At 48.8% G+C, this 24,907-nt stretch overlaps 1 protein-coding gene and 1 non-coding gene across 20 annotated transcripts in view; both read left to right on the top strand.

Moving 5' to 3' along the window:
- Positions 1–24,907, top strand: part of FAM193B (family with sequence similarity 193 member B) — a 31,546-nt gene that overhangs the window by 5,097 nt on the left and 1,542 nt on the right. For 6 of the 19 annotated variants that reach the window (XM_073802849.1, XM_033853640.2, XM_073802850.1 and 3 more), the window contains 9 exons: positions 1,421–1,481; positions 8,934–9,176; positions 9,983–10,214; positions 11,420–11,807; positions 14,420–14,621; positions 15,533–15,772; positions 22,057–23,080; positions 23,231–23,306; positions 24,154–24,251. In XM_073802849.1, coding sequence (XP_073658950.1) covers positions 9,063–9,176; positions 9,983–10,214; positions 11,420–11,807; positions 14,420–14,621; positions 15,533–15,772; positions 22,057–23,080; positions 23,231–23,306; positions 24,154–24,250 — 2,373 coding nt within the window. In that variant the 5' untranslated portion in view covers positions 1,421–1,481; positions 8,934–9,062 and the 3' untranslated portion in view covers position 24,251. Of the gene's footprint in view, positions 1–1,420; positions 1,482–8,933; positions 9,177–9,982; positions 10,215–11,419; positions 11,808–14,419; positions 14,622–15,532; positions 15,773–22,056; positions 23,081–23,230; positions 23,307–24,153; positions 24,252–24,314; positions 24,326–24,907 lie in introns of those variants that run through there. The other 13 variants (XR_012330996.1, XM_033853636.2, XM_033853641.2 and 10 more) reach the window with 9 other exon arrangements.
- On the top strand, positions 13,786–13,858 carry TRNAA-UGC (transfer RNA alanine (anticodon UGC)). The gene has a single exon. It is a non-coding gene; the product is annotated as a tRNA-Ala (tRNA).

The raw sequence follows: 24,907 nt of genomic DNA, 5'->3' as shown, positions 1-24,907 counted from the left end.
AGGTCAAGTAGAAGGTCCTCCAGAGAAGGTGAGAGAAAGTGTCTAACCAAAGCAAACAGCATAGACAAAGACCCAGAGGCCAGAACTGCCCAGCTTATGGAGAGTGGTGAGAGGTCTGGCTGGAGAGTTTAGCAGGTTCTTGAAAACCAAAAGGTTTGGGCTTTATCCTGTAGGCAATGAGGAATCAATGAAAGGTTTTAAGTAGGAAAGTGAATGTGATGTGCTTCATTAAATTCTCTCTGATAGCATGGAAGTAATTCTCAGTGGGAGAGGCAGCTGTGATTGCTTGATTCTACCTCTACCTCTCCCTCACCCCAGCCTAACTAATAATCAGATCCCTTGTGCTTTGCTGGACCGTATCCCAGACCTAGAGTCTTTAGGTCTGAAGCCCAGCATCTATTGTTATTAAATTGCCCCAGGTGATTCTGATGTGTGGCTGGGTCTGGGAATTGCTGAACTGAGGGTGCCATGGGGATCTTTGCGGAGGCCTAGGCTATTCTTTAAAGAATGGGGCTTCCTGGGGGAGAAGAGAGCTTTTCCATAAGCAGGAGAAGAAACAGCCTTAGTTTTTTTAAAAAAACAAACTTTTCCTAGTTCTCCAGTTGTTGCCCATAATTCTCCAACTGCTAATCTTTCTTCGTGTATGGAAACACGTGCTGCCACCTCTACTGAATGATTGGGATGCACTGATTCATGAGACACAGGCCCTGCCCTTGAAAAGCTGTCTTCTGTGGAGAAGACAGATTTTAATAATCATGATACACGTGATAAGCTCTCTACAAGAGACATGTAAAAAAGTGTTAGGGCATCCCAGAGCAAAGCACAGTTTATTTTGCCTGTGGACTTAGGAGAATGTAACACCCAAATTGAGCCTAAAAAGGAAGAGGTAGAGGGAACAGTGTGAGTGAAGATGTGAGTGCTTATGTATTGGAGAAGGGGAATGGATATTGTGGGAAGGAGTGGTTAATGGTTCTTCGTGGCAGAATATGCAGAGCAGAGAAGGACTGAGGAGAGGCATGCTTGTGTCCCGGGAAAGGCCCAGTGTTTGCACCCTTCAGTTCTGTGCCCATGTTCCCACCCTCATCCTTCAGACTCTAGGTGGATGAACATGGTACAGTCCTATAGGCCACCTGTCCTTTATTTCCTACCCAAGGCTCTTAGCTATCCAGATCCCTTTGTGGTTTCCCCCTCCATTCTGAAGTGAATAGATATAGGGAAACTAAGGCAGAAAGAAGGGCCCGGAAATATTGAAGGTTCTTATTAGGAAGTTGCAGCCAGAGAATGTGGGCTGGGTGGGGGGGGGTGGCGGGGGTCAAAGAGACCTTGAAGGTCACCTGTCTAGTCTTCTGTCCTGTGCTTCAAGTAATAACTTTGGATTGGGCAAGTCTCACTTAGTAAGTTTCCCTGTCATTTCTTCCAGGACAGAAGAGGAAAGAAACTAACGGGTATTGAGCACCTACTGTGTGCCAGGCCCAGGCCAGGTACTTTATATAATTTATTTCCTTCTGTCCTCACCACTCTGTGAAGTATGGTTTTATTCTCATTTCATAAATGAGGAAATTGAGGCTCAAAGAAATTCAGTAATAATCCAAGATCATACTGAAAATGGCAGAACTGGGATTTGAACTCACAACAGTCTGTCTCCAAAGTTCATACTCTTCCACCCATGAGAACTCTGTGTTGCCATTACAGAGTAGTCGGTAATAAGGTTTGCCCAAGGTTCCAGGTAAATAAGAAGCAGCTTAGGCCTTCCTGTGGCTGATTACACCCAGGAGGCAGGTTTGACAGATGAACTAGCCTTGGCGGGTAGAGGGCCCCTGGGGTCAGAAAGACTCACTGCCCTATCCTTGACTCAGCTTGTACAACCGAAGAGAATTCTCCACAAAATGGCTTTATGTTGTGAAACTATTGTCCTACCTCTTGGAAGGACCTGAGCCAACAGCCTGAGTGGGAGTTCGGGTGAAAGCTCCAGGGCACTGAGGTTGTATCAGCTCCCTAAGAATTAACTACACCTCTGATGGCCAGCAGTAGAATGGTCTGAGATTCTTACCCATTAGTGGCCTGGAGTGACGCAGCCATGCCTTTTCAACATGGTATGTCGGGAAAGGGGCTGGTTTGGCTGTGTTTTAGTTTCTATCCTTTGTGTAGAGCAGCTGAGACATGAGCCAGATGGGCTTTAAGGATTCGTTCATTTATTCAGTGAATGCCTACTATGTGCCAGACCCAAGCCAAGCCTAGTTCCTGGATACACTTAAATGGCCGCAGTCTACTCCCTGCCCCCAAAGAGCTCCCATTCTACCAGGATTTGGAGTAGGCAGAAGATATGTCTATGGCACAATGTGATAGGTGCTATACTGAAATAATTCTACTCAGCCTGGTCCAGCAAAAGCTTCAACGACCTTTGACCAAGATTTTAGGGGATAAGTAGGAATTTCCTGAGGAGTAAAGCTGAGGTGCTGGGGTTTGAAGGGGCAAGGTGTATCTGAGGAACAGTATGAATAGAACCTATGGCTCTCAGGTGTTAAGCGTGGAAATGGAGTATGGAGAGGTCAGCTGGGGCCAAGTTATAAATGCCAGGGGCCAAAGGGTGCCCTGGTAGCGAGCTCCACCAGAAAGGAGCCTAGAGATCAAAGAGAGACTAAGGAAAGAGGAGGTAAAGGAAAGAGATCCTCAAACTGGATAGGTATGTGAGAAGGCACATAATAAGCTTATATTAAGTAGAGAAGCCCAATGTCCTAATCAGTTTTTAATTTATGTATTATTTTGTTTATTATAATTGTATGTTATTTTAATGTGTTCCTGCCTGATTCTCCAAAATGAATATGAGGCATCCTGGGAGTTTGGGAGCATTGACAACCCCGTGCATGAACCTGCCTGGTTTATGCATGTGTTCTTAAGGCAGGAACTCTATGGTTCACAGCACCTAGCACAATGGTTGGCACCAGGTAGGGGCCCTGAGAATGTTTGTTGAATGAGGGAATGAATGGGTGAACGGAAGAGTGAGTGGTAATGACTGGGCTGATAAGTTTTTCTAGGCTGGGGATTAATCATTTTCTCTGCTTTTGGAAGGGAATTTTAACTGTTGTCCTCTCCCTGCCTCAGTGACAAGGAGGCTTTTGGAGTTGGGTGACTTGAGAGTAGAGTGCTCTACTGGGCCATTTCAGAATAGAATTTGGAAACTATTGCAGGGCTGCTGGTTAGATACAGCATGTGTCTTGGGGGAATCGTCTCAAACATACACAAACTCTTGGGAGTAAAAAGAATCCATGAAAGGAATGAGAGCAGGTTTGGTTCTGGAAATTAGATCCAGCTTCAAGAGCAGTCCTTGACAGCCATCTGGCCTAGTGACACATAATTCCCAAGTTGTGGCCAGAAAGTCTGAAGTGGAAAGTTTACTCATGCCCCCAAAGAGCTATCCAGATATGCCATGAACTGCTATATGGTTGTTAATAATCACTATTGCTTATAGTGTACTCACTGGGTGACAGGCACTGTTAGATGCTTTACATCAGCAGTTCTGAAAGGGTTTGGTCTTGGGACCCTTTTACATTTTGAGGACCCGAAAGAGCTTTTGTTGGTTAAACTGTTGATATTTACCAAATTAAGTATTAAAACTGAGAAAGTTTAAAAATATTTAGTTACTAATTCATTGCAGAATAACAATATTAAACCTATCACATTAACATAAATAACAACTTCTAAATTAAAAATAATAATTTTCCAAACAAATTAGAAAAATGGTCTTGTTTTCACTTTTGCAAATTTATGTCTACCTTAATAGAAAGAAGTTAGATTCTCATATATGCTTCTGTATTCAGTCTGTTGCAATACATTTTGATTGAAGTATGTTAAAAAAAAAAATTCAACCTCACACAGATACATAGTTGGAAAGAGAAAAGTATTTTGATAGCCTGTCCAGACGATTGTTGGTATTCTTCTTTGCAATATGGAATCTGAGACCATATCAATAAAGTCTTTATACTCATTTACATTAAAATCTGTTGGTTCCAAAAAAAAAAAAAAATCTGTTGGTTCACCTGACACTTTGAGTGGACTTTATACCAGTGCATGATTCTGTAACATTATGCTTTGATCATTTGGAAAGTAGGTTCACTGAGTTATGTAGATCTTCCAAATGTTTTCCTGTTTCATTTTATAATATCAAAAGATAACATTTGTTAATATCACCATCAATTTCATCATAAAGTCTTTAAGTATTGGGAAGCTGTCAAGCTCATTGTTGTGGATACAACTTTTCCAAAATTCTAATTTTCTCCTAAAACTTGAATTTTATCATTGACCATAAATACAGAGTTGTTTTCCTTGAAGTGACACGCTCGTTTTGGTCATTTTTTGAGAAAATGTCTGCCAGTAACCCAGGTTTGAATAACCATAGTTTGTCAGTCATTCTTTGAAGTAAAAATGGTGTTCCATGAAAAAACTGTCTTCCCCTTTCTTCGATTTTATCTCTTTTTTCACAGGAAAACTAGAATGTCTTAGCATAATGCTTCTCAGACAAAGAAGAAAAGTCTTGGGCCTGGCCAGGCGAGGGAGCAGGCACTGGTTTTAATGGCTGCACATGCCAGCCTCCTGGGCTGAGAGTGGCCACAGTCTAGGGTTCCCCTGGCTCATTGACTGCTCTGGGGTTGTGCGTGCTACAACACTGATCCCCTGTGTGAGTAACCCCACACTGTCCAGAGATTTGGGGTTTGCTCAGAGAATGAAGCAGAATTATCTTGGAGCTTTTTTGAGCAGATCCCAAATCTAGAGAACCACTAGAACCTTTCCTTTTTCTCCTCCATGTTTTACCTAAGGCTAGACTGGAATCTGGAGAGGCTCTGAATTTAAACTGAGGTAAGAAGTAATAGTTAGCTGTTGCCCAGGGTTTCTGGATTTAAGAATCAGTTCCATCAGCCTTTATGATGAAGAAACATGGTTGGAATTTTCATTCATTCGATAAACATTTATTGATTATGTTATTCATGTGGGAATACTGTGCCAGGTGCTGAAAAGTACAGCTTGAGAACAGCTAGTTGAAAGCCTGAATTGACTACAGAGGATAAGAAGTCATGATTGCCAGGAATTTGGAAAATGGCAGGAGATTGCAGTCAAAGGGAACTGTGAACCAAGAGCTTTTCTCTGCCAAAGCAAAAATTTGAAAAATCTGGTAGTATTAACTGTATATAATATCTCCAGGGATTGGAATTCAAACAACCCTCTGGCAATTAAAGTAGAGATGAAAATGTCAGAGGGAAAAGTCCCCAGGCTCCACTGGGAGTTTTACCCAGGGGCAGGCACCAAAGATTAGAGTTAAGACAGCTCTGAGGGTGGCCCCCGGAACTACCTGGGCCTAGAAAGAAAGAATCTAGTATACCAAACTCAAGACAGTGGATAAGCTAGTTTCCAGTGTAGACTTATTAAGAACAGACCAGCCAAGGGGCATAGATGATAGATTGAATACCTCCTGTATGGATCCCTTGAGCTAAGTGCTTTGCATCTCTAATGTCACTTAATCCTCTGGGCAACCTTATGCAATGTAGGTGGTATATCCCTGCTTCAGATTGTACTTAATTAGCTTTCCAGGCCCTGTGTTTCTTCCTTTAACCAGAAAGAGCCTGCCCTGTAAATTCACTTCCATTGATGGCTATTCTTATTTATCATGTGTACCATTTTGGCTCTAGGGAAAGTCATGTTATTTCCATGAATGTGGAATCTCATTGTAATCCCCAAAGAATGCAATCTTCCACTCTTCCACACTTGAGATTGTAACCATTTGGGTGGAGGTCCAGGGTGGGGAGATGGCCTTTTTCTGTGGGAAACAGTAATTTCAAGCAATGTCTCACCAAACTGCCTGCCAGCTGTATTGCCATGGGGACACTTAACAAATCTGATTTAGCCACTATGTGCCCAGCTGAGCCTGTGCCCTGTGCTGTACTGTGAGGGATCCAGACAAGAATCAGATCTGGTACTTGCCTTCTAAGAGCACAATCTAGTAGAAGGGACAGATAAATAAGTTAAGTGGAAGGCACAGATGTTGTAACAAAGGCACAATGTGCTGTGGGGATATGGGAAGGAGAGGTGAATTATAAGAGGGAGTCTCTAGGAAAGCTTGGGTGAGATTGGATCTAAGCTGGGCCTTATTTAAGCCTTGCCCTTCTACTTAGTGGTAAATGTGGGGAGGAAGGGGGTTTTAGGCAGAGGATCCCCTTTAGCAAAGGCATGACATAAGAGTACAGGGAGTATTTGGGGAACTTAAGGAATGACTTCATGGAGTGAGGACAGATTAAGATGCCTAAAAATCACCTTCAGTTCATTGCATGTGAGAGACTCTTGCATTCTCTTAAAATACAGTGATTGTATATTCTATATTTTCAATCGTAATCCTGATTTTAAATACTGTTTCCCATTGCCCCCATCATGTTCATAATTAGTGCCATATGTTGAGCAACATATATGCCTGGCACTAGGTGCTTTATCACAATGCTCACAGCCAACTCTGCAAGTCAGGACTTAATCCCATTTTATAGATGGAGAGACGTAGAATAAGTAGAACTTGCCCAGCATTATACAGCTGGTAAGTGATGGAGGCCCAGGATTAATGCCAAAGTGAGTGTTGTTTCTGCTACAGCCCAGCACCTCCCACAAGTACTTTGGCACTAAGTACAGTCACATTGATTACATATTTAATTTATAAGAATTCTGTTTTCACTTTTAAAAGAAAACAGAAAAAATCACTTATTACACCTTGTCATTTACATTATACATTTGAATTCTTGGTTGTACCTACAAAACCATATATACTGTACCTTACAGGCCATATAAAAAATTTCGAGAATAATTTTACTCATACAAGATTTTCATCTTATGTAATAACTATAGAACCTAACACTGAAATGAAATGAAACTCCATTGTAAAATTACATGTCCTGGTGTTTGCCTTAAAAATATGGTTACTTTTCTATTTCTCACAGGGAAAGGGACTTGGGCATTGACCTCATCTCCTCCTTCTGGAGTTACTGTGGCATTTTGTAGCTATGGAAAGTTTCCTGGGTACACATCTCAGAAAGGCTTTTCTTGCCATAACTTATCTGAACACCATCCTTCTCCATCAGCCTTCCACTCTTTCCATGAGATACTCATCACCAGTGGGTTCTAGAAGCCTATATTCTTTTGCAACTGCCATTAAGCAGCCGACTTGCTCACTGAAATGTCCCCTTGGCACGGACTGTTTAGGCAGCATCTCACATGAGTTCCATATGTAAGATTCCTTTCTTTCTCTCTCTCTCTGGTACTCTTTTCCAAGGTCCTTGTACTTCTGTAAATGTTTCAGTATGCTTCTGGTACTACTGTTTGATTCCTTTCTTTTTCTAGAAACCAGGGACCCAGGTCAGTGTAATTGTAACATTACAGATTTAAGGATACCCTGATGCCAACTTATTGTGAGAAGGTGGTTTTATTCGAAAAACATGATGCCATTTATTTTATTGGTAGGATGAAAATAATACTCTTATTAATTCCTTTGCTTAGGCCTCTGCAAATACCTGTTACCTAGTGGTGGGTAAGTTTGGAAGGTATATCAGTTAACTACTGTGTGTAACAAACCACCCCAAAACTTAGTGGGTTAAAACAATACTATTTATTATTTGTCATGAGTCTCTGGGTTGACTGGGTGTTTCTGCTGATCGCGGCCTACTTGGCTGATCTCAGCTGTGCTCACTCGTGTATCTGATCTGCTGGCCAATCAGCTGGGAAGACTCAGTTTTCCCCACATGTCTCTCACATCCCTCCAGCAGCTAGCCTGGTCATGCTTACATGGCATGACGGGTGCGAGAGCGAGCAAGCCCAGCCATGCAAGGAGGCAAGTAGAAATGCATACACACTTTTCAAGCTTATGCTGGCAGCATGTTTGCTAACATCCCGTTGGCTGAAGAAAGTGACGTGACTGTCAGAGTGAGAAAGGACTATAGTACAAAGTTGCAGGATATAAGAAAGCCATTAATTGGGGTCATTAGACACAATCAGTCTCCCAGTCAGTACCCCTCAATGTGACAGAAAACCTGTAGACTTACATTTCTAGGTAAAGTTTGTCCTAGAAGGGAAAAACAAAATCCAAATAATAATTACAGTGTACTGGGACCATGCTATCGGCACACACAGGGCTAGGCACTTTCCCTATCTAGGCACGAACCCTCACAACTCTGCAAGGTAGGTAGGAAGTCAGAGCTCAGGAAGTTCAATAACTTGCTCAAGGTCACCCAGCTAATTTGTGGTCAGGGAAGGATTAGAATGTGTGTCAGTCTGACCCCCGAAGCCCAGGGTTTTTTTCACCATACCTCACTGCCTCTCAGAAGCACCAGGATTTGCCTTACCCTCCAACTCAGTTTTCAACTGAGTTGATAACTCTTTGACTGGCTCCTCCAAAATGCTGCTGTGATCCTAATGGAATTGTGCAGCTCTTCAGGAAACCCACATGTTCCCCCAAACTGCATTAACTGAAACATTTTTTCTTTCAGGTGGGGATTGGTCTGTAGACTTCACAGACTCCCAAGGTTTGTGGCGTCTCCCAGACATGCCAGAGAAGGAAGGGCCATCTTCTCATTAACCTTCAAGATTTGGGGACATCGGGGCATTAGGGCATTTGAGCATGAGCTTTGGAGTCAGCCTCACTAGGGTTCAAATCCTAGTTCAACCACTCACTAACTCTATAACCTTGGGCAACTTATTTAACTTCTTGAAATTTGTTTCTTCTTTTAAAAAAAAGAGAAGAATGATAACACCTAGTTTGCAGAGCTGTTACAAGGACTAAAATTTGGTAAATAAAGTGCCTAACCCAGTGCCTGGCACGTAATAAGTGATGTCATTAGTATTGTTAATATTATTTCTAAGCAGAGCCCTTCCCCTTCTGGGAAACCCTGTTTCTGTCTGTTGGACAGGTTCCCCCCACCTCCAGCCAGTCTGTGCAGACTTGCTGCCTGCTGTGTCACCGGGAACGCAAAGGCTGGGAAGAAGGCCCTTCCCAAAATGGACTGGTGTTGCAGGGTGAGAAGCTGCCCCCTGACTTCATGCCAAAGCTCGTCAAGAATCTCCTAGGCGAGATGCCTCTATGGGTCTGCCAGAGTTGCCGAAAGAGCATGGAGGAAGATGAAAGGCAGACAGGTCGAGAACATGCAGTGGCGGTAGGTAACCGCTGAGAAGGGGTCCCTGAATGCAGGAGCGCTGCCTGCCCAAAGAAGTCAGGCTGCTGAGCCGTTGCTGCCTTGTCCTCTCAGGTGGCTCTCCTCAGGCAGCACCTATGCCCAAGTGCCAAGAGGCTGCTGGGCTGCATCCACACAGCATTAGCAGCTTGGGTTCACATTTGGGGGAAGAAAAGAGAGGTTTCAGGCAGCCCACCAGCCCCTGAGGACAGTGCACAGTGTGAGGGCCGGCTCAGATGTACTGGTAGATTGAGATCCTGACCCTTCCCTGTGACTGTGCTGCCTTCAGCTCTCTGGCAGCTCAAAAGCCAACCAATATGATATGGAGGGCAAAGGTCAGTTTGAGGGTCTGCAATGTGCCTCCATTAGAAGGCTTCCAAGATGCCTAGAAGCTGTCCAAGTGCTATCTCCTGAATCCCAGAGGTCCGACTCCTTGTTTCTTATTCCCCTTTTACCCAGAATCAGTTCAGCTTCAGGACTCCTAATTTAAAGACTGTTCCTCTCCTTGCCAGCTCTCAGGACTCCCCAAAGGCCCACAGTTAACAGGCAGTCTCTGCCATTACCAGAATCTCTCTCATCATATCCACATACTTCACTGGGAGCACCACAGCCCCTCTTGGCAAAGGCCTGGCCCGCATTTGCCCTTGAGCCTTTAGTTGTGGGAACTGTGCTTTGGCCATGGCATGGGGGCCTGGAGGAGGAGGTGTCCCTGGGGAAGCTGAGGCAGCAGAGGGTTAGCTCTGATGTTTCCCCTTTTACCATGAGCCTTTTTCTTCCCCCTTCCCCAGATCTCCTTGTCACACACATCCTGCGAATCGCAGTCTTGTGGGGGTGACTCTCATTCCTCTTCGTCCTCCTCTTCATCGTCCTCATCCTCGTCGTCCTCCTGCCATGGGAACTCAGGGGACTGGGATCCCAGCTCGTTCCTGTCAGCACATAAGCTCTCGGGCCTCTGGAACTCCCCGCACTCCAGTGGGGCCATGCCAGGCAGCTCTCTCGGGAGTCCTCCTTCCATCCCTGGTGAGTCTTCAAGCTCGGAAGACAGCCAGGCCCCATAAGTGGAGAGAGCTCTGTTTTCCTAACTGCTTGTTCAAACAATCAGAAGATCGGTTATTAAAATATTGAGCTGGCCGAAAAGTTCGTTTGGGTTTTTCCATAACATCTTATGGAAAAACCTGAACAAACTCTTTTGGCCAACCCAATAAGTAAAAGTGGAGCTGTTCTGGTGGAAGCCAAGCAGGGAATCTAGCCCTTGACTGTCTTGGTGGGAATCCTTTCCCCAGGACTGGCTCTGATAGCTGTTCCCATTGGATCCAAGAGGGGACCTGGTAAGCACTGGCTGAACAGAAAGTGAAGTCTGAAAGGGCCTTTAGGGAATTAGGAATCAGATCACCTGACTCCTGCAGCAGCACAGAGGGCCTGGGTGCCTCCTTTTCTCCATCTAGGGCATGGGTGCTTTTATAAAAGCACTGCACTTCCATCCACAAGAGATAGGCAGTGTGAGCTGCCTTGATTATTAGCCAGTTTTGCAGCTATGTAAGCCTTTTCTAGACTCTGAGATAACACTTAGTGACCCAAAGAAAAAATCTTGGGTTTTTGATGTACTGTGTAAATATGAATTACTGTCTGCTTCTAAATGGAGGACCTGAATTCTTCAAAGGGGTGCTGCCCCCAGAATTGTGAGTTGAGTAATGCATAATTCCAGTTATTTTGGTGCATAAGCCAGAGAGAGTCATCAAAGCCTTTTCCCACTTGTCCTCTGAAATCTGGGGCCACCCGGGAGTCTGGCATACCCTGGCTGCCTCAGTCCACATGGCCCAGAGGCAGAGCCTCAACCTGCTGCTCCACTGGCTTCTGTAGATCCTGCTCTGGGCCTGAGGAATGCCTGTTGACAGGCAGGTCCTAAAGAGGCACTGAGAGACAGAACATGTATCCCCTGTTTATGCCAGCAGAGGTGTTGTGGCCTTGCATGGGGCTGGCATTCCTGGTGCCTTCTCTCTCAGGCCTGGACTTCAGCCTGTCTAGCTGCTGCCTAAAGAGAAATCTCTCCAGCCCAAGCTACTGCTGGGCTTTTCCGAAAGCTCACAAGTCCACCATGCTGAAAGGCTGTTCCCAGGCATGTTCCCTATGGTCACAGTAAGCAGGATGCTGCAGCAACGAGTCATTGGGCTTCCTTCCCAAGATCTGGGCTCCCACTGACACCTCTCTCCCCCGTCCGCCCACAGGTGAGGTTTTCCCCATCTCGGAGCACCACCGGCACTCAGACCTCACTGCTCCACCTAACAGCCCCACCGGCCACCACCCCCAGCCAGCGCTGCTGATCCCATCTCACCCCGGATCCTTTGGCTCACCACCCCACCCGCACCTGCTGCCCACCACCCCGGCAGCACCTTTCCCTGCCCAGGTTTCAGAATGCCCTATTGCCATGGCTGCTGCCCCCCACACCCCAGGGCCATGTCAGAGCCCCCACCTTCCCTCCACTAGCATGCCGCTCCTGAAGATGCCTCCACCATTCTCGGGTTGCAGCCACCCCTGTAGTGGGCATTGCAGCGGGCACTGCAGCGGGCCCCTCCTCCCACCGCCCAGCTCTCAGCAGCTCACTAGCACTCACAGGTGAGTGGCGCAAAGAGCAAACTCCCTGACAGCTTGAACTTAAAAGAGTTTTGGGAAACTTTGCAAAGGGTACCTTTGGGATAGAAATTAATGTGTTTATGTTTTTTCCATAGTTTGTTCAATTATAAAAGAAATATGTGTTTATTATTTAAAAACTTGGAAAAATTTAGAAATGTATAAAATTCCTGGCAACCTAAACTTTAACACTGCAGTACATTTTTTCTTGATGTTCTTTTTTTTTTTTAATATTTTTTTATGTATTTGGCTTCGCTGAGTCTTAGTTGCAGCATGCGAGATCTTTAGTTGTGGCATGCAGGGTCTTTAATTGCAGCATGTGAACTCTTAGTTGTGGCATGTGGGATCTAGTTCCCTGACCAGGATTCGAACCCAGGCCCCCTGCATTGGGAGTGCGGAGTCTTAGCTACTGGACCACTAGGGAAGTCCCGTGATATTTCTATATATAAATAATATATATAAATAACAAAACGAGGTCCACATTCTATATATTTTTGTGTGTTTATTTTTTAACAGTATACCATGATCACTTCCCCAGTTAAAATTCTTCAGAAAACTTTTCAGTGGCCATATAGTGTCTAATTGTACAGCTCTCGCATAGTTTATCATTCCCCTATTCCTGGATATTTAGGCATTTCTAGTTTTTAACTGTTATAGACTAGGCTGTAATAAGCATCCTTGCACACAAATCTGTTTGAGTCAGGAGTTCTGTCCTTAAGATAGATTCCTAGAAGTAACTCTTAAGTACTGAGAAAGTTTATATTAATATATATATGAAAGATACAATTTTTTGGAGAAGATAGATTTATCTTTTTATATTGTAAATCACATGTGTGTGATATTTGGCCATGCCTGGTGGCATGTGGGATCTTAATTCCCTTACTAGGGATTGAACCCATGCCCCCTGTAGTGGAAGCTCGGGTCTTAAGCACAGGACTGCCAGGAAAGTCCTCTAAGCACCTTGATAATGATTCCTTCCCCGTGGAACCTCCCTCACCTTCTCCCATCTCAGAAGGTGAGAAAGGCCCCAGAGTATGGGGGTTGTCAGTTTTTATAGGGGTGGGTAATTTCATAGGCTAATGAGTGGGAGGAGTGTTCCAGCTCTTCTGGGAAGGGGCGGGGATTTCCAGGAATTGGGCCAGAGCCCACTTTTTGATCCTTTTGGTCCATCTTGGAACTGTTATGGTGCCTGTGGGTGTGTCATTTAGCTTGCTGATGTGTTACAGTAAGCATATACAGAGGCTCAAGGTCTAGTGGAAGTTAACTAGTGTGCCATCTTGGACCCATTTGATTCTAATCAGTTTATGTCATGTCCTTGGGCTATGTCATTCTTTCAAAGGCTGTGCCCTGCCCCTTTCCCTCCTGTTTCATCCCCCCCCTCAAAGATTTTACTCCCACATTCTTATGGGAAGCAGAAGGGCAATGGTTGGTCTGTCTTCTGTAACTGCTTCAAGGCTGAGTAGGACTGTTGGCCCACCCCTGCTCCTTGCCCCACCCTTCCTCCTGCCTCCCTTGGCCTAGCCCTGGGGCACTCCTACTGCTGATGGCCAACCCAGGGCTCTGACTCTTCTGGCTCCAATTCTGGGACCTTGCAGGCCTGTCTCTTCCTTACCCTGGGAAAATAGTCTATATTACAGGGTGCTTCCAGAAATCCACAGGCAGAGCAGTGCAGTGAGAGAGCATGAGCTGTGTACACAGACTGAGTCCTAGCTGATCCTTGGGCAAAGCAGTGAAGCACTCTGAGCCTCGACCTCCTCCACTGCAATGTGGGGGTGGCAGCACCTATTTTGCAGGATTTGGGGGATTGTTAGAAATAATATGCTGTATACAGTATCTGGCGCAAATAGTAGCTCTTAGAGTCTGTGGCCCACAAGGCACATTTGCTTTCTTAACTTCAAGGCCCCATGGCTAAGGCAGCTCTGTCCAGTGATTCAGACTCAATCATAAGAACCTTAGAGGGAATTCCCTGGTGGTCCAGTGGTTAGGACTCGGCACTTGCACTGCCAGGGTCCCAGGTTCAGTTCCTGGTCAGGGAACTAAGATCCCACAAGCCGCGTGGCATGGCCAAAAACAAACAAAATGGGGAAAAAAGGGCCTTAGTAAAAGGACATTGACCTCCTTTGGATGTTCCAGGGAGCCATCAGTCCACTAATCTGTTCAGACACATACTTACTGAGCACCTACTGTGTACAAGGTTGTTATGCTACACACCGGGGCCCAAAAATAGAAGTGGCATAGTCCCTATTCTTGAGGAATACACAATCTGATCTGAAAGAAAGATGGGTAAACAGACCATTGCTATAAAGCGTGATTGTAGGATAGAGGTATACCTGGTGTCCTCAGAGTCCAGGAGGCTCACATGGTAGGCGTGGGCAGGAGGCACAGGGAACCTTTCCAGAATAGCGCCATTGAGCTGGGCCCTGAGGGACAGAGAGAGTGTTTGCCCTGTTTTTGTGAGGTTCTGATTTGGTCTGACTGCCTTGGCTTTTGTGGGATGAGGCAGTTGAAGGTGATGGTGGGGATGCTTCCTGGGCTCCTTGTGGCCTGCTCCTGCCCTTCCCTTCCTCACCTTTGGGCCTGTCTTTCTTCCCCATCAGCAGGGACCCTGGGTGCAAGGGGCACAAGTTTACCCATAGTGGCCTGACCTGCCAGCTACCCCAGCCCTGCGAGGCAGACGAGGGGCTGGGCGAGGAAGAGGACAGCAGCTCAGAGCGTAGCTCCTGCACCTCATCCTCCACCCACCAGAGAGATGGGAAGTTCTGTGACTGCTGCTACTGTGAGTTCTTCGGCCACAATGCGGTGAGTGAGCCCCGCCCAGGCCAGAGCTGGCTTGTGGCCAGCCGAAGGGAGCCAGAGGAGCACCCTGCTCTCCCCAAGGCCCCCTTGCTCATGGGGCTAATAATTGTGCTTGGACCCTGTGAGTCCTCCCACCAGCGTCCACTCGCTTGATCCTCACAGCACATTGGTGAGGTAGAGATTTCTCAACATTTTGCTGCCTTTGCTCTTCTCATGGTTTCTCTTAAGATTCACTTTTGTTCCTTAGGCAAAAAGAAAGGAGGTGGCAGAGGAAAGCTATGATTCTGATGAGTATGTATACGTGTGTAATCACAGAGAAGTGGAGGCTTGTGCATGATGAAGGCAGAGTGGAAGCAAAAGCTCTCAGTCCCCAGTGTGAGAGCCAGCCGAGGGACAGGTAGTGAACACAGGTGGTGCCAGGAAGGAGGCTCAGAGCAGAGTACATGCTGTCTCTGGACGGGGAGAAAGCAGTTCAGAAGTCTCATAAGGTGAAGAGGGAAGGGCTGCTGGCTAAGGGAGAGCAGTTGAGGACAGAAGAAATGAAAGTAATTACATGGCTAGTCACCTTTGAGCTAGCGGTTGTTATCCTCATTTTAGAGATGACAAAATTGAGGCTCACAAAGGCTCAGTGAACCTGCCCAAGGTCATACAGCTTCTGAGTGACAAAGCCTGGGCTCAAACCTGCTTTCTTGGCTCCCAAGTTACTGTGCTCCCAACACTGCTGCGTACCTCTCACTCCCTCCACCCACCACTGCCTTGGCTCCGGGCCTGGCTGAGGGTGAAGCCATTTGACCTTAGTGGCTGTGGTAGAAAGAACAGTTGTCTCGCTTCTCACCACGTTTGGTGCCGGCGGGTGGGAGTGCTACGGGCTTCACAGGCCCAGGGTGTAACGTCAGCACCTCCCCCTCCCCCAGCCACCCGCTGCCCCGACGAGTCGGAATTATACCGAGATCCGAGAGAAGCTCCGCTCAAGGCTGACCAGGCGGAAAGAGGAGCTGCCCATGAAGGGGGGCGCCCTGGGCGGGATCCCTGGGGAGCCTGCCGTGGACCACCGAGATGTGGATGAGCTGCTGGAATTCATCAACAGCACGGAGCCCAAAGTCCCCAACAGCGCCAGGGCCGCCAAGCGGGCCCGGCACAAACTGAAAAAGAAGGTGGGTGTGGCGGGAGCCCAGCTCTACCACCTCTTCTCCCCGAGGAATCCCTCGCCCCAACCCCCAGGACTTTTGGGGCATGAATGGTGCTGGCGGCTCTCTGCTCTGGGAAGGTCTGAATAAGTTTGGGAGGCATCAGGGTGAGGGAGCCTGGGGGCCAGTGATTGGAGGAAAAACAAGTCATAGCGTCAGAAGCCGCTTGCTGGATTCCTCAAAGCCCAGGACTTGCTTCAGTCAGGTATTCATTCAGCAAACACTTCTGCAAATACTGGGCGCTAAAATATGATGCAGTTAAGTTCTCACCCTGGAGAAACTCAGTCCAGTGGAGAGACTGACACAAAACTGGACAAGCACGTTAGTGTGTGACAAGTGCTGGGATGAGGGAAGCCCCCCGTCCTGCCTGGGCGTGCTGGAAATGGCTGTACAACGAGGCTGCCTTGGGAGCTGAGTTGTAGGGGGTGAGTACAGATTCATCAGGAGGGCCCTCCTGGCAGCAGGAATAGCACGTCCACAGCACCTTTGTGAAGCCAGAGCTCAAACCCAAGAGAGGTAGGAGAGATAGTGGAGGTGAGGGAAGGGCCTCTTGGGCTTTGACTTGATCCTGCAGCTGCAGGGGGGTGGGGTGGTCGCTGGAGGGCTTTAATCACAGAATGCACTCGCCAGATCTGCATCCCAAGATTACGGTGTGACAGTATGGAAGGTAGCCTGGAGGGGTAATACCCCAGGCTGGAGAACCAAGAACCAGGAGAGGAATGATTGATAATGGGCCTGGAGCAAGAGAGATGGGTTTTTCAGAGGAGGCAGGTGATCTGATTGCAGGACAAGGAGATGATGGAGTTTGGGATTATCTTCCAGGTGTTTGCTAGGGTGACTGTCAGGATGGCGTACCTTTAATGAGCAAGGGTGGAATTGGCAGAAGACTGGGAATTCAGTTGGGACACGGTGACTCAGAGATTCTCATGAGACGTCCAAGTGGAGATGGAGGTGTGGGTCTGGGAGTTGCTGGCATGGGGATGTAATTGAAGCTATGGGAATGACCCAGCCTGAGGGCTGAGTGAGCTCCTCCCAGAAGGCTGAGGATAGAACCAGGGGAGCTATTCCTGGGCAACCCTGCTGCCAGGCAAGCACCACAGTTTGATGACTCAACCCCTGCCACCCCATCACCTCTTGGCCTGCCTGCCCTCAGCTTTGTCTGCACAGTGCCACACTCAGGAGCTCAGCCGAAGAGAATGGGTTTGACAACTAGCTAGCTCCAGGTCCTGGGTGGTCAAACAGCCCTGGTGCTCTGGAAAGCAGCAATGATTCTCCATCTTTTTCCAAACCAAAGGACAAACCAGGACCGCTTCTCTGCAGCCTGAAGTAGTAAGCCAAAGGGTCCCACCACTGCCTTCAGAAAATGGTCAGCATTTTCTGTCTCCTGGCCAGCATTGCCTGGCCAGAAGTGTGCAGTGGGCAACAGTGGTCTCTTTGGCCTTTCCTGGCCTCCCAAGGCAGTGGTTCCTAGTTAGGTCCCAGCAAGTACGCTTCACAGTTCCCAGGCCTGGTGTGCTTTTCATAAATCGCTATGCCTGGATATCCTTTCTCCTTCATGTCTGCCCCCTCGTTTTCCTTCTGAAAACCTCCTCCCAAGCCCAATTCACGTGTTTCCTTCTTTGCAGTCTTCCTCAGGTAATATCTTCCGCTGTGCTACGGCTGCACCTCGCACGTCTCTCTAGTCTGCCTTTTATCATTCTCTACTCGTTCAGAAACTTCCTGCACAGCTACTGTCTGCCCTGCCCAGTCTAGAGGCCAAGATACAACACAAACACAGAAGCGGGTAGTTCTGATATCCTATAACTAGCGATCATGGTCATTATCTGTTTATACATCAACCTCCTCCCCAGTACCCCTCCTCCACCTCCCAGACTTAACTACAGTCCATCAAAAACACAGCTTCCACCAAGAACCATCCACCCACTACCCACCTGGGGAGACAGGTAAAGCTGGGTATTTTTTTGCTCCCTCATACAATTTCTGGACCATGACTCTCTCTCTCTCTCATGTCCTAACCCTTGCTCCTTTGAAACCAACCCCTGGCTGTGTCATCTGCAACCTCCCACCACCACTCCTCTTCATCCACTGAAGACTGTCTCCTGTCCTTCCCTTACCTTGACCATCATTCATTCACTCTCCTACCAGTCCTCTTAGTTCCTTGCGCCGTTGCCCTTCCTTTACACCCGCTCAGAAAAACCAGTCCTGGGTTCGACCCCAGCCTGCCTCTCCCCTTCTACACCTTGAGGAAGGCACTGGATTGAATCTATCTGTGGCACCCAGGCCGAGTGGTCTCCCGAGTGCCTGAGCCCCCACTTTGCTGCTCTCTAGTCTTCTGGCTCCTCGTCACTTCCATTCTCCCCAGTCCTTTTGTCAGACCTCCATTCTGCTCCAACTGCCAGGCTCTCCCCACCCCCACCTTATTTTTTGGCAGATAACCTTACTTACTGTTTCAACAAGGATTAAAAGCCAAGTGGACAGGCACTCTTTCAATGTCTTACCACCCCACCTGCAGACTTCCTTGTCATGAGGGAAGAGTTAGCCCTTTTCCTACCTAAGGCCTGTGCAGTCCTTCCTCCTCCTCAGTCTAACACCGGCTTCCTGCTGTGTGGCTCCAGCCTCTCTGGGCTGTTTCCCGTCAGCAGTTCACTGTGCCCAGTACTCTCTTTTTTGAAAGAAGACTGTCCTTTGAGCATACAACCTCACACTACCCCAGTCTCTTTCCTCTTCACAGAAAAACGTCATCTGCATTTACTCTGCAATTGTCAGCTCACTGCAAATTGTCTTCCACCTCCACTGCTCCACAGAGCCACCAATGAGTTCTTTGTTGCCAAATCATTCTCTCCTGTTCCATCTTCTTTTCCACTAGGCAACATCTCACACTTTGTTCTCCTTTTCAAACACTGTTTTCTTTGGCTCCTCCAACTTCAGCCAAGTGGGGGTGGGGAAAGGGCAATGGGGAGGCCACATTCTCCACATTTCTCTCTTCTTCTCTGCCCTCTGTCCTGCCTCCTTTGTGAGCGCCTCTTCCTCTGCCTGGCCCTCCCCCTTGAGGACAGGTCCCTGGGAAAGAGCCATCTAGATAGTGTTGCCTCCCAGGTCATTATGTCCACCTATTTCCTCCCTGTGCTTCATGGTGACATCTCCTGCTGCTGGGCACCTCCTCACACATGTCCTGCAGGCACCCAAACTCAGCATATACCAAACTGAGCTTGTCATCTTTGTCCAAAGAGCCCGCTTTTCCTTCTCCGTTGTCTGTCTAGTTAACGGCACTACCATCCACCCAGTTGCCTGAACCAGAACCCCAGGTGCCATCTGGGAGGACTACATCATGGTGATGGAGAGCAGTGGGCCTTGGAATTGGACCCCAGTTTGAAACCTGGCTCTGCCATGTTTGCTGTATGACCTTGGGCAAATCACTTAACTTCTAAGCCTCAGTTTCTTCCTCCATAAAATGAGAATAACCGTAGAACCTAATTCAAGGCTTTTGCAAGAATAAAATGGAGTGATGCACAGAAAGGTTGGGCAGAGTGAACGCTTGGTCAGTGTAGCTGCTGCAGCAGCAGTAGTGGTTGTTGATGTTGATTTCATGACTCATCTCATTCTCTCTCCCCGCCCCGTAACCAAAAGTCCTGGCTGTGCTACCTCCCAAGTAGCTCACACCCTACTGCCACTGCTTAAAAAGCCTTCCGTGGCTGAACATTGCCCTTAGGGTCAAATCCAGGCTCAAGCATGGCCTGCAGGGCTCTTGAGGATCCAGCCCCTGCTTAGCTTTCCAGCTTCATCTCTCAGTCTGCCCCTATTGCCTTCCTGCCCACTCCCCCCCACCAGAAGAAATCTGTGCTCCAGCTGTCCCTCTGAATGTTTGCATTCCCTAAATATTTCGCCTGTTCCCATTTCCCAGCCTTTCTATTTCCTTTTGTCTAGAAAGTGCTTGTCTCACACTTCCCAGGATAATCCTGTTCACCCTTCAGTGCTCAGTGAGATCCTGCCTTCTCTGGCAACCACCTCCTGATGGCCCAGTCTGGGTTCCCAGAGCACTCTGTGCTTTTTTCCCTGTACCTCTTGTCACTGGCACTCAGAATTAAACAGCCTGTTTGCATGTCCGTCTCCCCTGGCAGATTCAAGTCAGTGAGCAGAGACTGTCTCACGCATGGCTGAATTCCCAGTGCCTCATAGAATCACAAGTCAAAAAATGAATCACAAGTCAAAAAATGATTGTCAAAGGATATTGAAAAACATAAGAACTTCTGAAGATCACCCCTGGGTGTGCTTTCCCAACTCTGCCTCTTAATTAGCATGTAATCTAGGGCCAGTTCCTTATTCTTTCCAAAGATGAGTTTCCTCATCTGTAAATTGAGGATAACGACACAGCAAGGGCAGTTGTGAGGATTAAGTGAGACAACATGGGGAAGTACCAGGCTCATGGTACATAGCAGAAAATGCGTGGTTCTGTGCTTTCTCCTTTTCTCACTACCAAATTATACATGATTCCACGTCACTCCCTCTACACCAGTAGTTTTCAGTCTTTTGTAGAGCAGCAAAACTCTTTTCTGCAATTGAAATCTTCCATGGAACCTCAATTCCTAACAAATAAAAGCAAAGCTGTTCTGGTGCAGAGGAGGAGCAGTGTGAAGGGCCTTCCAGTCCTTTGTCCATCCCCATGGCCTCAGAGCTCTGTAGCATTGAACTCCACGGCACACAGCTGCTCTAGACTGTTTCTCTTCCTCACCTGAGTACCACATTGCCAAGGCACAGCCTTATTAGTGCCCAGGGAAAGGGGCACACACCCACTCAGGTGTCCTCATAATGACCCTCTGACGTATATAGGTTGGCAGTTTTTCTCCCAAATTTGCAAATGGAGATTTTAAGGTTCAGGGAGAATAAGTGATTTGTCCAAGGTCCCACCGTTGTGGAGCTAGTATTTTAAGAGAATAAATAACCCTGGGGCACAGGGTCACCTGTTAAGTTGACATTGAGGTGGTCGCAAGACCTCTTTTCTCGCTTCACTCATCCTGTTTCTCCCTCTCCATTCCCAAATCAGCCTGAAATAGGTGAAATGGTGAAATCATCTGGCTCCTAGCACATGACTACCACTTTGTCCCCGTTGGCTTTTTTTTTTTTTTTTTTTTTGCGGTACGCAGGCCTCTCACTGTTGTGGCCTCTCCCGTTGCGGAGCACAGGCTCCAGACGCGCAGGCTCAGTGGCCATGGCTCACAGGCCCAGCCGCTCCGCGGCAAGTGGGATCTTCCCGGACCGGGACACGAACCCGTGTCCCCTGCATCGGCAGGTGGACTCTCAACCACTGCGCCACCAGGGAAGCCCCCCGTTGGCTTTTGACAACTGTCTCCCATCTCCCTCTAAAGGCCTCCTTAGCCTGCTGGTGCCTTGAGGTTAGGCAGAGGGGTGAGCTGACTCAGAGCCCACAGACATGTTTTCGCTCTCCAGATCTGACTCTGTCAATGCTGAATGGCAGGGTCCAGCCTTCCTCAGCCTCCTGGTCCTCACCTGGGCAAAGGGGCTGCTTTTACATCTTGCTGTAGGGGCCACATGTAGCTGTCTGTTGTATGCCACTGGGCATGCTTTAGGCATGGCCTTGATTGCCCGAGGCCAACTAAGCACTGAGTGGCCTTCCTGTGGGAACTTGGCCCTCTCCAATAGCCTCCCTTATGCGCCATCAGGAGGGCACACACATTCCCAGCCACCCAGAGCAGTCTGATCTACCATGGTAGTCTCACAACCCCACATCTTTCTTCTTGAAAGACCTACCTGATGTCATGGCTTTTTTTCCCCTACCACCTGCAGAATTGGAGAGAATGCCTCTGTAGCAGCCATCTTCCTTAATGCATCCCCACGTTGGTCTTCACTCCAGAATTATTGTCCCCATTTTGCAGATGAGTCCACTGAGACTCAGCAAGTGAGTGAGTTGTTTAAGCTTATGCCTGGGAGGCAGATCCTATCCCTTTTGAGTCCTAGCCGCCTTAGCTTTTTTAGGCCCTAGAACTGCTACTGGGGCCCTGGATGAACAAGATGTAAAAACCCTATCCTCTGTGGGTATAACTGCCTCCATCCCCAGGATATGTACCTATCTGATTGCATTTCATCCTCATTACTGCAGGGTGTGCAGGCCAGGATTGCCAGGCCCTGCCTCTAGCCAGTTAGTGGCAAAGCTGGGCCAGAGGCAGACATGTCAGGTGTCGCATTGTGCCTGGCAGCTGCCAAGGCCCTGCGGAAACTGCCTCTTGTATTGGCAGGAAAAGGAGAAGGCCCAGTTGGCAGCAGAAGCTCTAAAGCAGGCAAATCGTAGTGTTTCTGGAAGCCGGGAGCTGAGGCCTACCAGGGAGAGGCTCTTGGAGTGGCCCGATCAGGAGCTGGATCGGGTCAACAGCTTTCTGAGCAGCCGTCTACAGGAGATCAAGAACACTGTCAAGGACTCCATCTGCGCCAGCTTCAGTGTGTGTGAGCTCAGCATGAACAGCAATGGCTTCACTAAAGAGGGGGCTGCTGAGCCAGAGCCTCAGAGTCTAGCCCCCTCAAACCTCAATGGCTCCTCAGAGCAACGGCCTGACGTTAACCTTGACCTGTCCCCTTTGACTTTGGGCTCCCCTCAGAACCATATGTTACATGCTCCAGGCGAGCCAGCCCCACCATGGGCAGAAATGAGAAGTCTCCACCCACCATGGACAGAGGTGAGGGGCCCCCCTCCTGGTATCATCCCTGAGAATGGGCTAGTGAGGAGACTCAACACCGTGCCCAACCTGTCCCGGGTGATCTGGGTCAAGACACCCAAGCCAGGTAACCCTAGCTCTGAGGAGCTAAGTGTAAAGGAGGTCCCTGGTTGCAAGCAGGAGCTGCCTGAGCCTGTGGCCTCAGGTGGCAAGCCACGGAAGGGCAAGAGACAGGGTAGTCAGGCCAAGAAGAGCAAGGTGAGCCCAGCTCCCCAGTCCCCAGCCTGCCTTGAGACTCCCAGTGCCAAGGGCCAGACCCCCAGCCCCAAGCAGCCAAGCAAGGCCCCAGAGCCTCCCAGAGTGGACAGCTGTGCCGAGGCTGGAGAAGGGAGCCAGGGGACCCGACCAGGACCAGGCTGGGCTAGCAGCCCCAAAGCTGACAAGGAGAAGGGCAGCTCCTGGCAAAACTGGCCAGGTGAAGCCAAGGCACAGCCTCTGGAGCAGGAGTCTGTGCAGCCCCCAGGCCCAGCAAGGCCACAGAGCTTGCCACAGGGCAAGGCCCGCAGCCGCCGGAGCCGCAACAAGCAGGAGAAGTCAGCCTCCTCCTTGGGTGAGTGCACCAGGAACTGAGTGGCTGACCCCCCCACCCAGCCAGGCCATGGGGTGGAGGGCAGTCCTCACATGTGAGCAGCATTGCCCCAAAAGCATGACCCAGACGCCTGGCTGTGAGCACTGAGCCCTCCTGGCTGTGTCTTCCTAGACGATGTGTTCCTGCCCAAGGACATGGATGGGGTGGAGATGGATGAGACTGACCGGGAGGTGGAGTATTTCAAGAGGTAGGTATGAGGCTGCCTGCTTTCCCGCTCACGGTGGACTCCAGGGCCCCCCCGACACACATACACACTCAAGCCTCAGAAAGGCCTCACCCTCAGCCATGTGCCCTTGGAGGGAGAACTTGTCCAGCCCCTCCTGGCTCTCTCCCACCAGCCTATCTGCTGGGACACAGGTAGCCAGGATGATTTGGCAGGACAGGTCATCTGGGAAGGTGCAAGGGTCAGGGAGCAGGAGGCATGTCAGACCCCAAGAACAAGGGCTTTCTCCAGTTTTATTCACCTGCACTTCCTCTGCTCTGCCGGGGATGAGTTTGAGGGGCAGAGGCAAATCAAACACAGTCCATCTAGGTGGGGAGAGAGAGCCATAAACATACAATCCAGTGATAAGTGCTGTCCGAGGAGTAAGGGCATGGGGCTAGGGCCTAGGAATGGCCAAGCTGAGAGGTGGGGTGGCCAGGGCAGCCCTCCCAAAAAAGGTGGTAACCAGGCTGAAACCTGAGGAATAGGAATGAGTGGGCCAAGTAAAATGAAAAGAGTTTGAGGGCAGAAGAAACACATCATCCTTGAAGGAACAGAAGGCATCTCAGTATAGCTAGAGTAAAATACAGGGTGAGGAGGGAGGCTGTATCCTAAGGCATTGTCACTGTCTTTACACATTGTCCCCTGGGCCTGTGGGCATCTCATCCAGGAAGCCCCATACTGCTAGACCCCAACACCTGGGAGCCAGAGGGGTTGTGCAGAGCTGACCTGGTTTCTTTAGTGACCATGACACACAGGTCTAGAAGAGGGTCCAATGGAGAGAGGAGGGAACCTCTGATTGTGCTTCTCTGGCATCTCCCGAACCTAACAGGTTCTGTTTGGATTCTGCAAAGCAAACGCGTCAGAAAGTTGCCGTGAACTGGACCAACTTCAGCCTCAAGAAAACCACTCCCAGCACAGCTCAGTGAGGTATAGAGACCCCCTTCAAGTGTTGCATGCACCCTCTCTTCCCATGCTGTGCCACCTTTTGTGCCCCTGCCAGGCCATTTCATGCTCTGGGGCATAGAGAGTTGGACTAGGTGCTCGGCTGGCCACATCTCTTCTCCTGAGAGCCCTCCTGCTTGTGTTCCTGAAGGGCCCTTCCAGCCCTGCCATCTCCTGGGGTATCACTGCCAGGCCTCTACTTCTCTCACCAGCTGCCTCCCAAAGTGTCCAGGAGGCCATGGGCCTCAGAGGGCTGCCCCCATGCCTGACATTATCAGCCTGAGGGTTGAATCTCGTTTGCCTGGCCTGGCTTCTCCACGCAGGCTACCAAGGTGCTTCCGAGTTGAAGCCATGCGAAAAGGACACAGCCCCAAGGGAACAGTGACAGGGCAGCCACGCTAGACCAAGGCCTTGGAAGTCATTTAGGCATAGAGGAATAGGTGGGCCCTCTTCCCCAAACAGGACAGATTCCACGAGGAAATTGGTAGTGAAACCGCCTCCTGGAAGAAGAGCTTGGCCCCAACCTGGGCTCTGGCCTCCTCTCCCAGTCACCTGCAAGGGTCCTTTTGTCTGAAATATTGACATATCAGATGATGTTCCAGGCTGAAAACTGAGAAGGCAGTGGTGGGCTGGGAACCAAG

The sequence above is a fragment of the Tursiops truncatus genome, chromosome 3 (assembly GCF_011762595.2).
Source record: "Tursiops truncatus isolate mTurTru1 chromosome 3, mTurTru1.mat.Y, whole genome shotgun sequence".
NCBI lineage: Eukaryota > Metazoa > Chordata > Mammalia > Artiodactyla > Delphinidae > Tursiops > Tursiops truncatus.
This window is presented reverse-complemented; position numbering and strand designations above follow the sequence as displayed.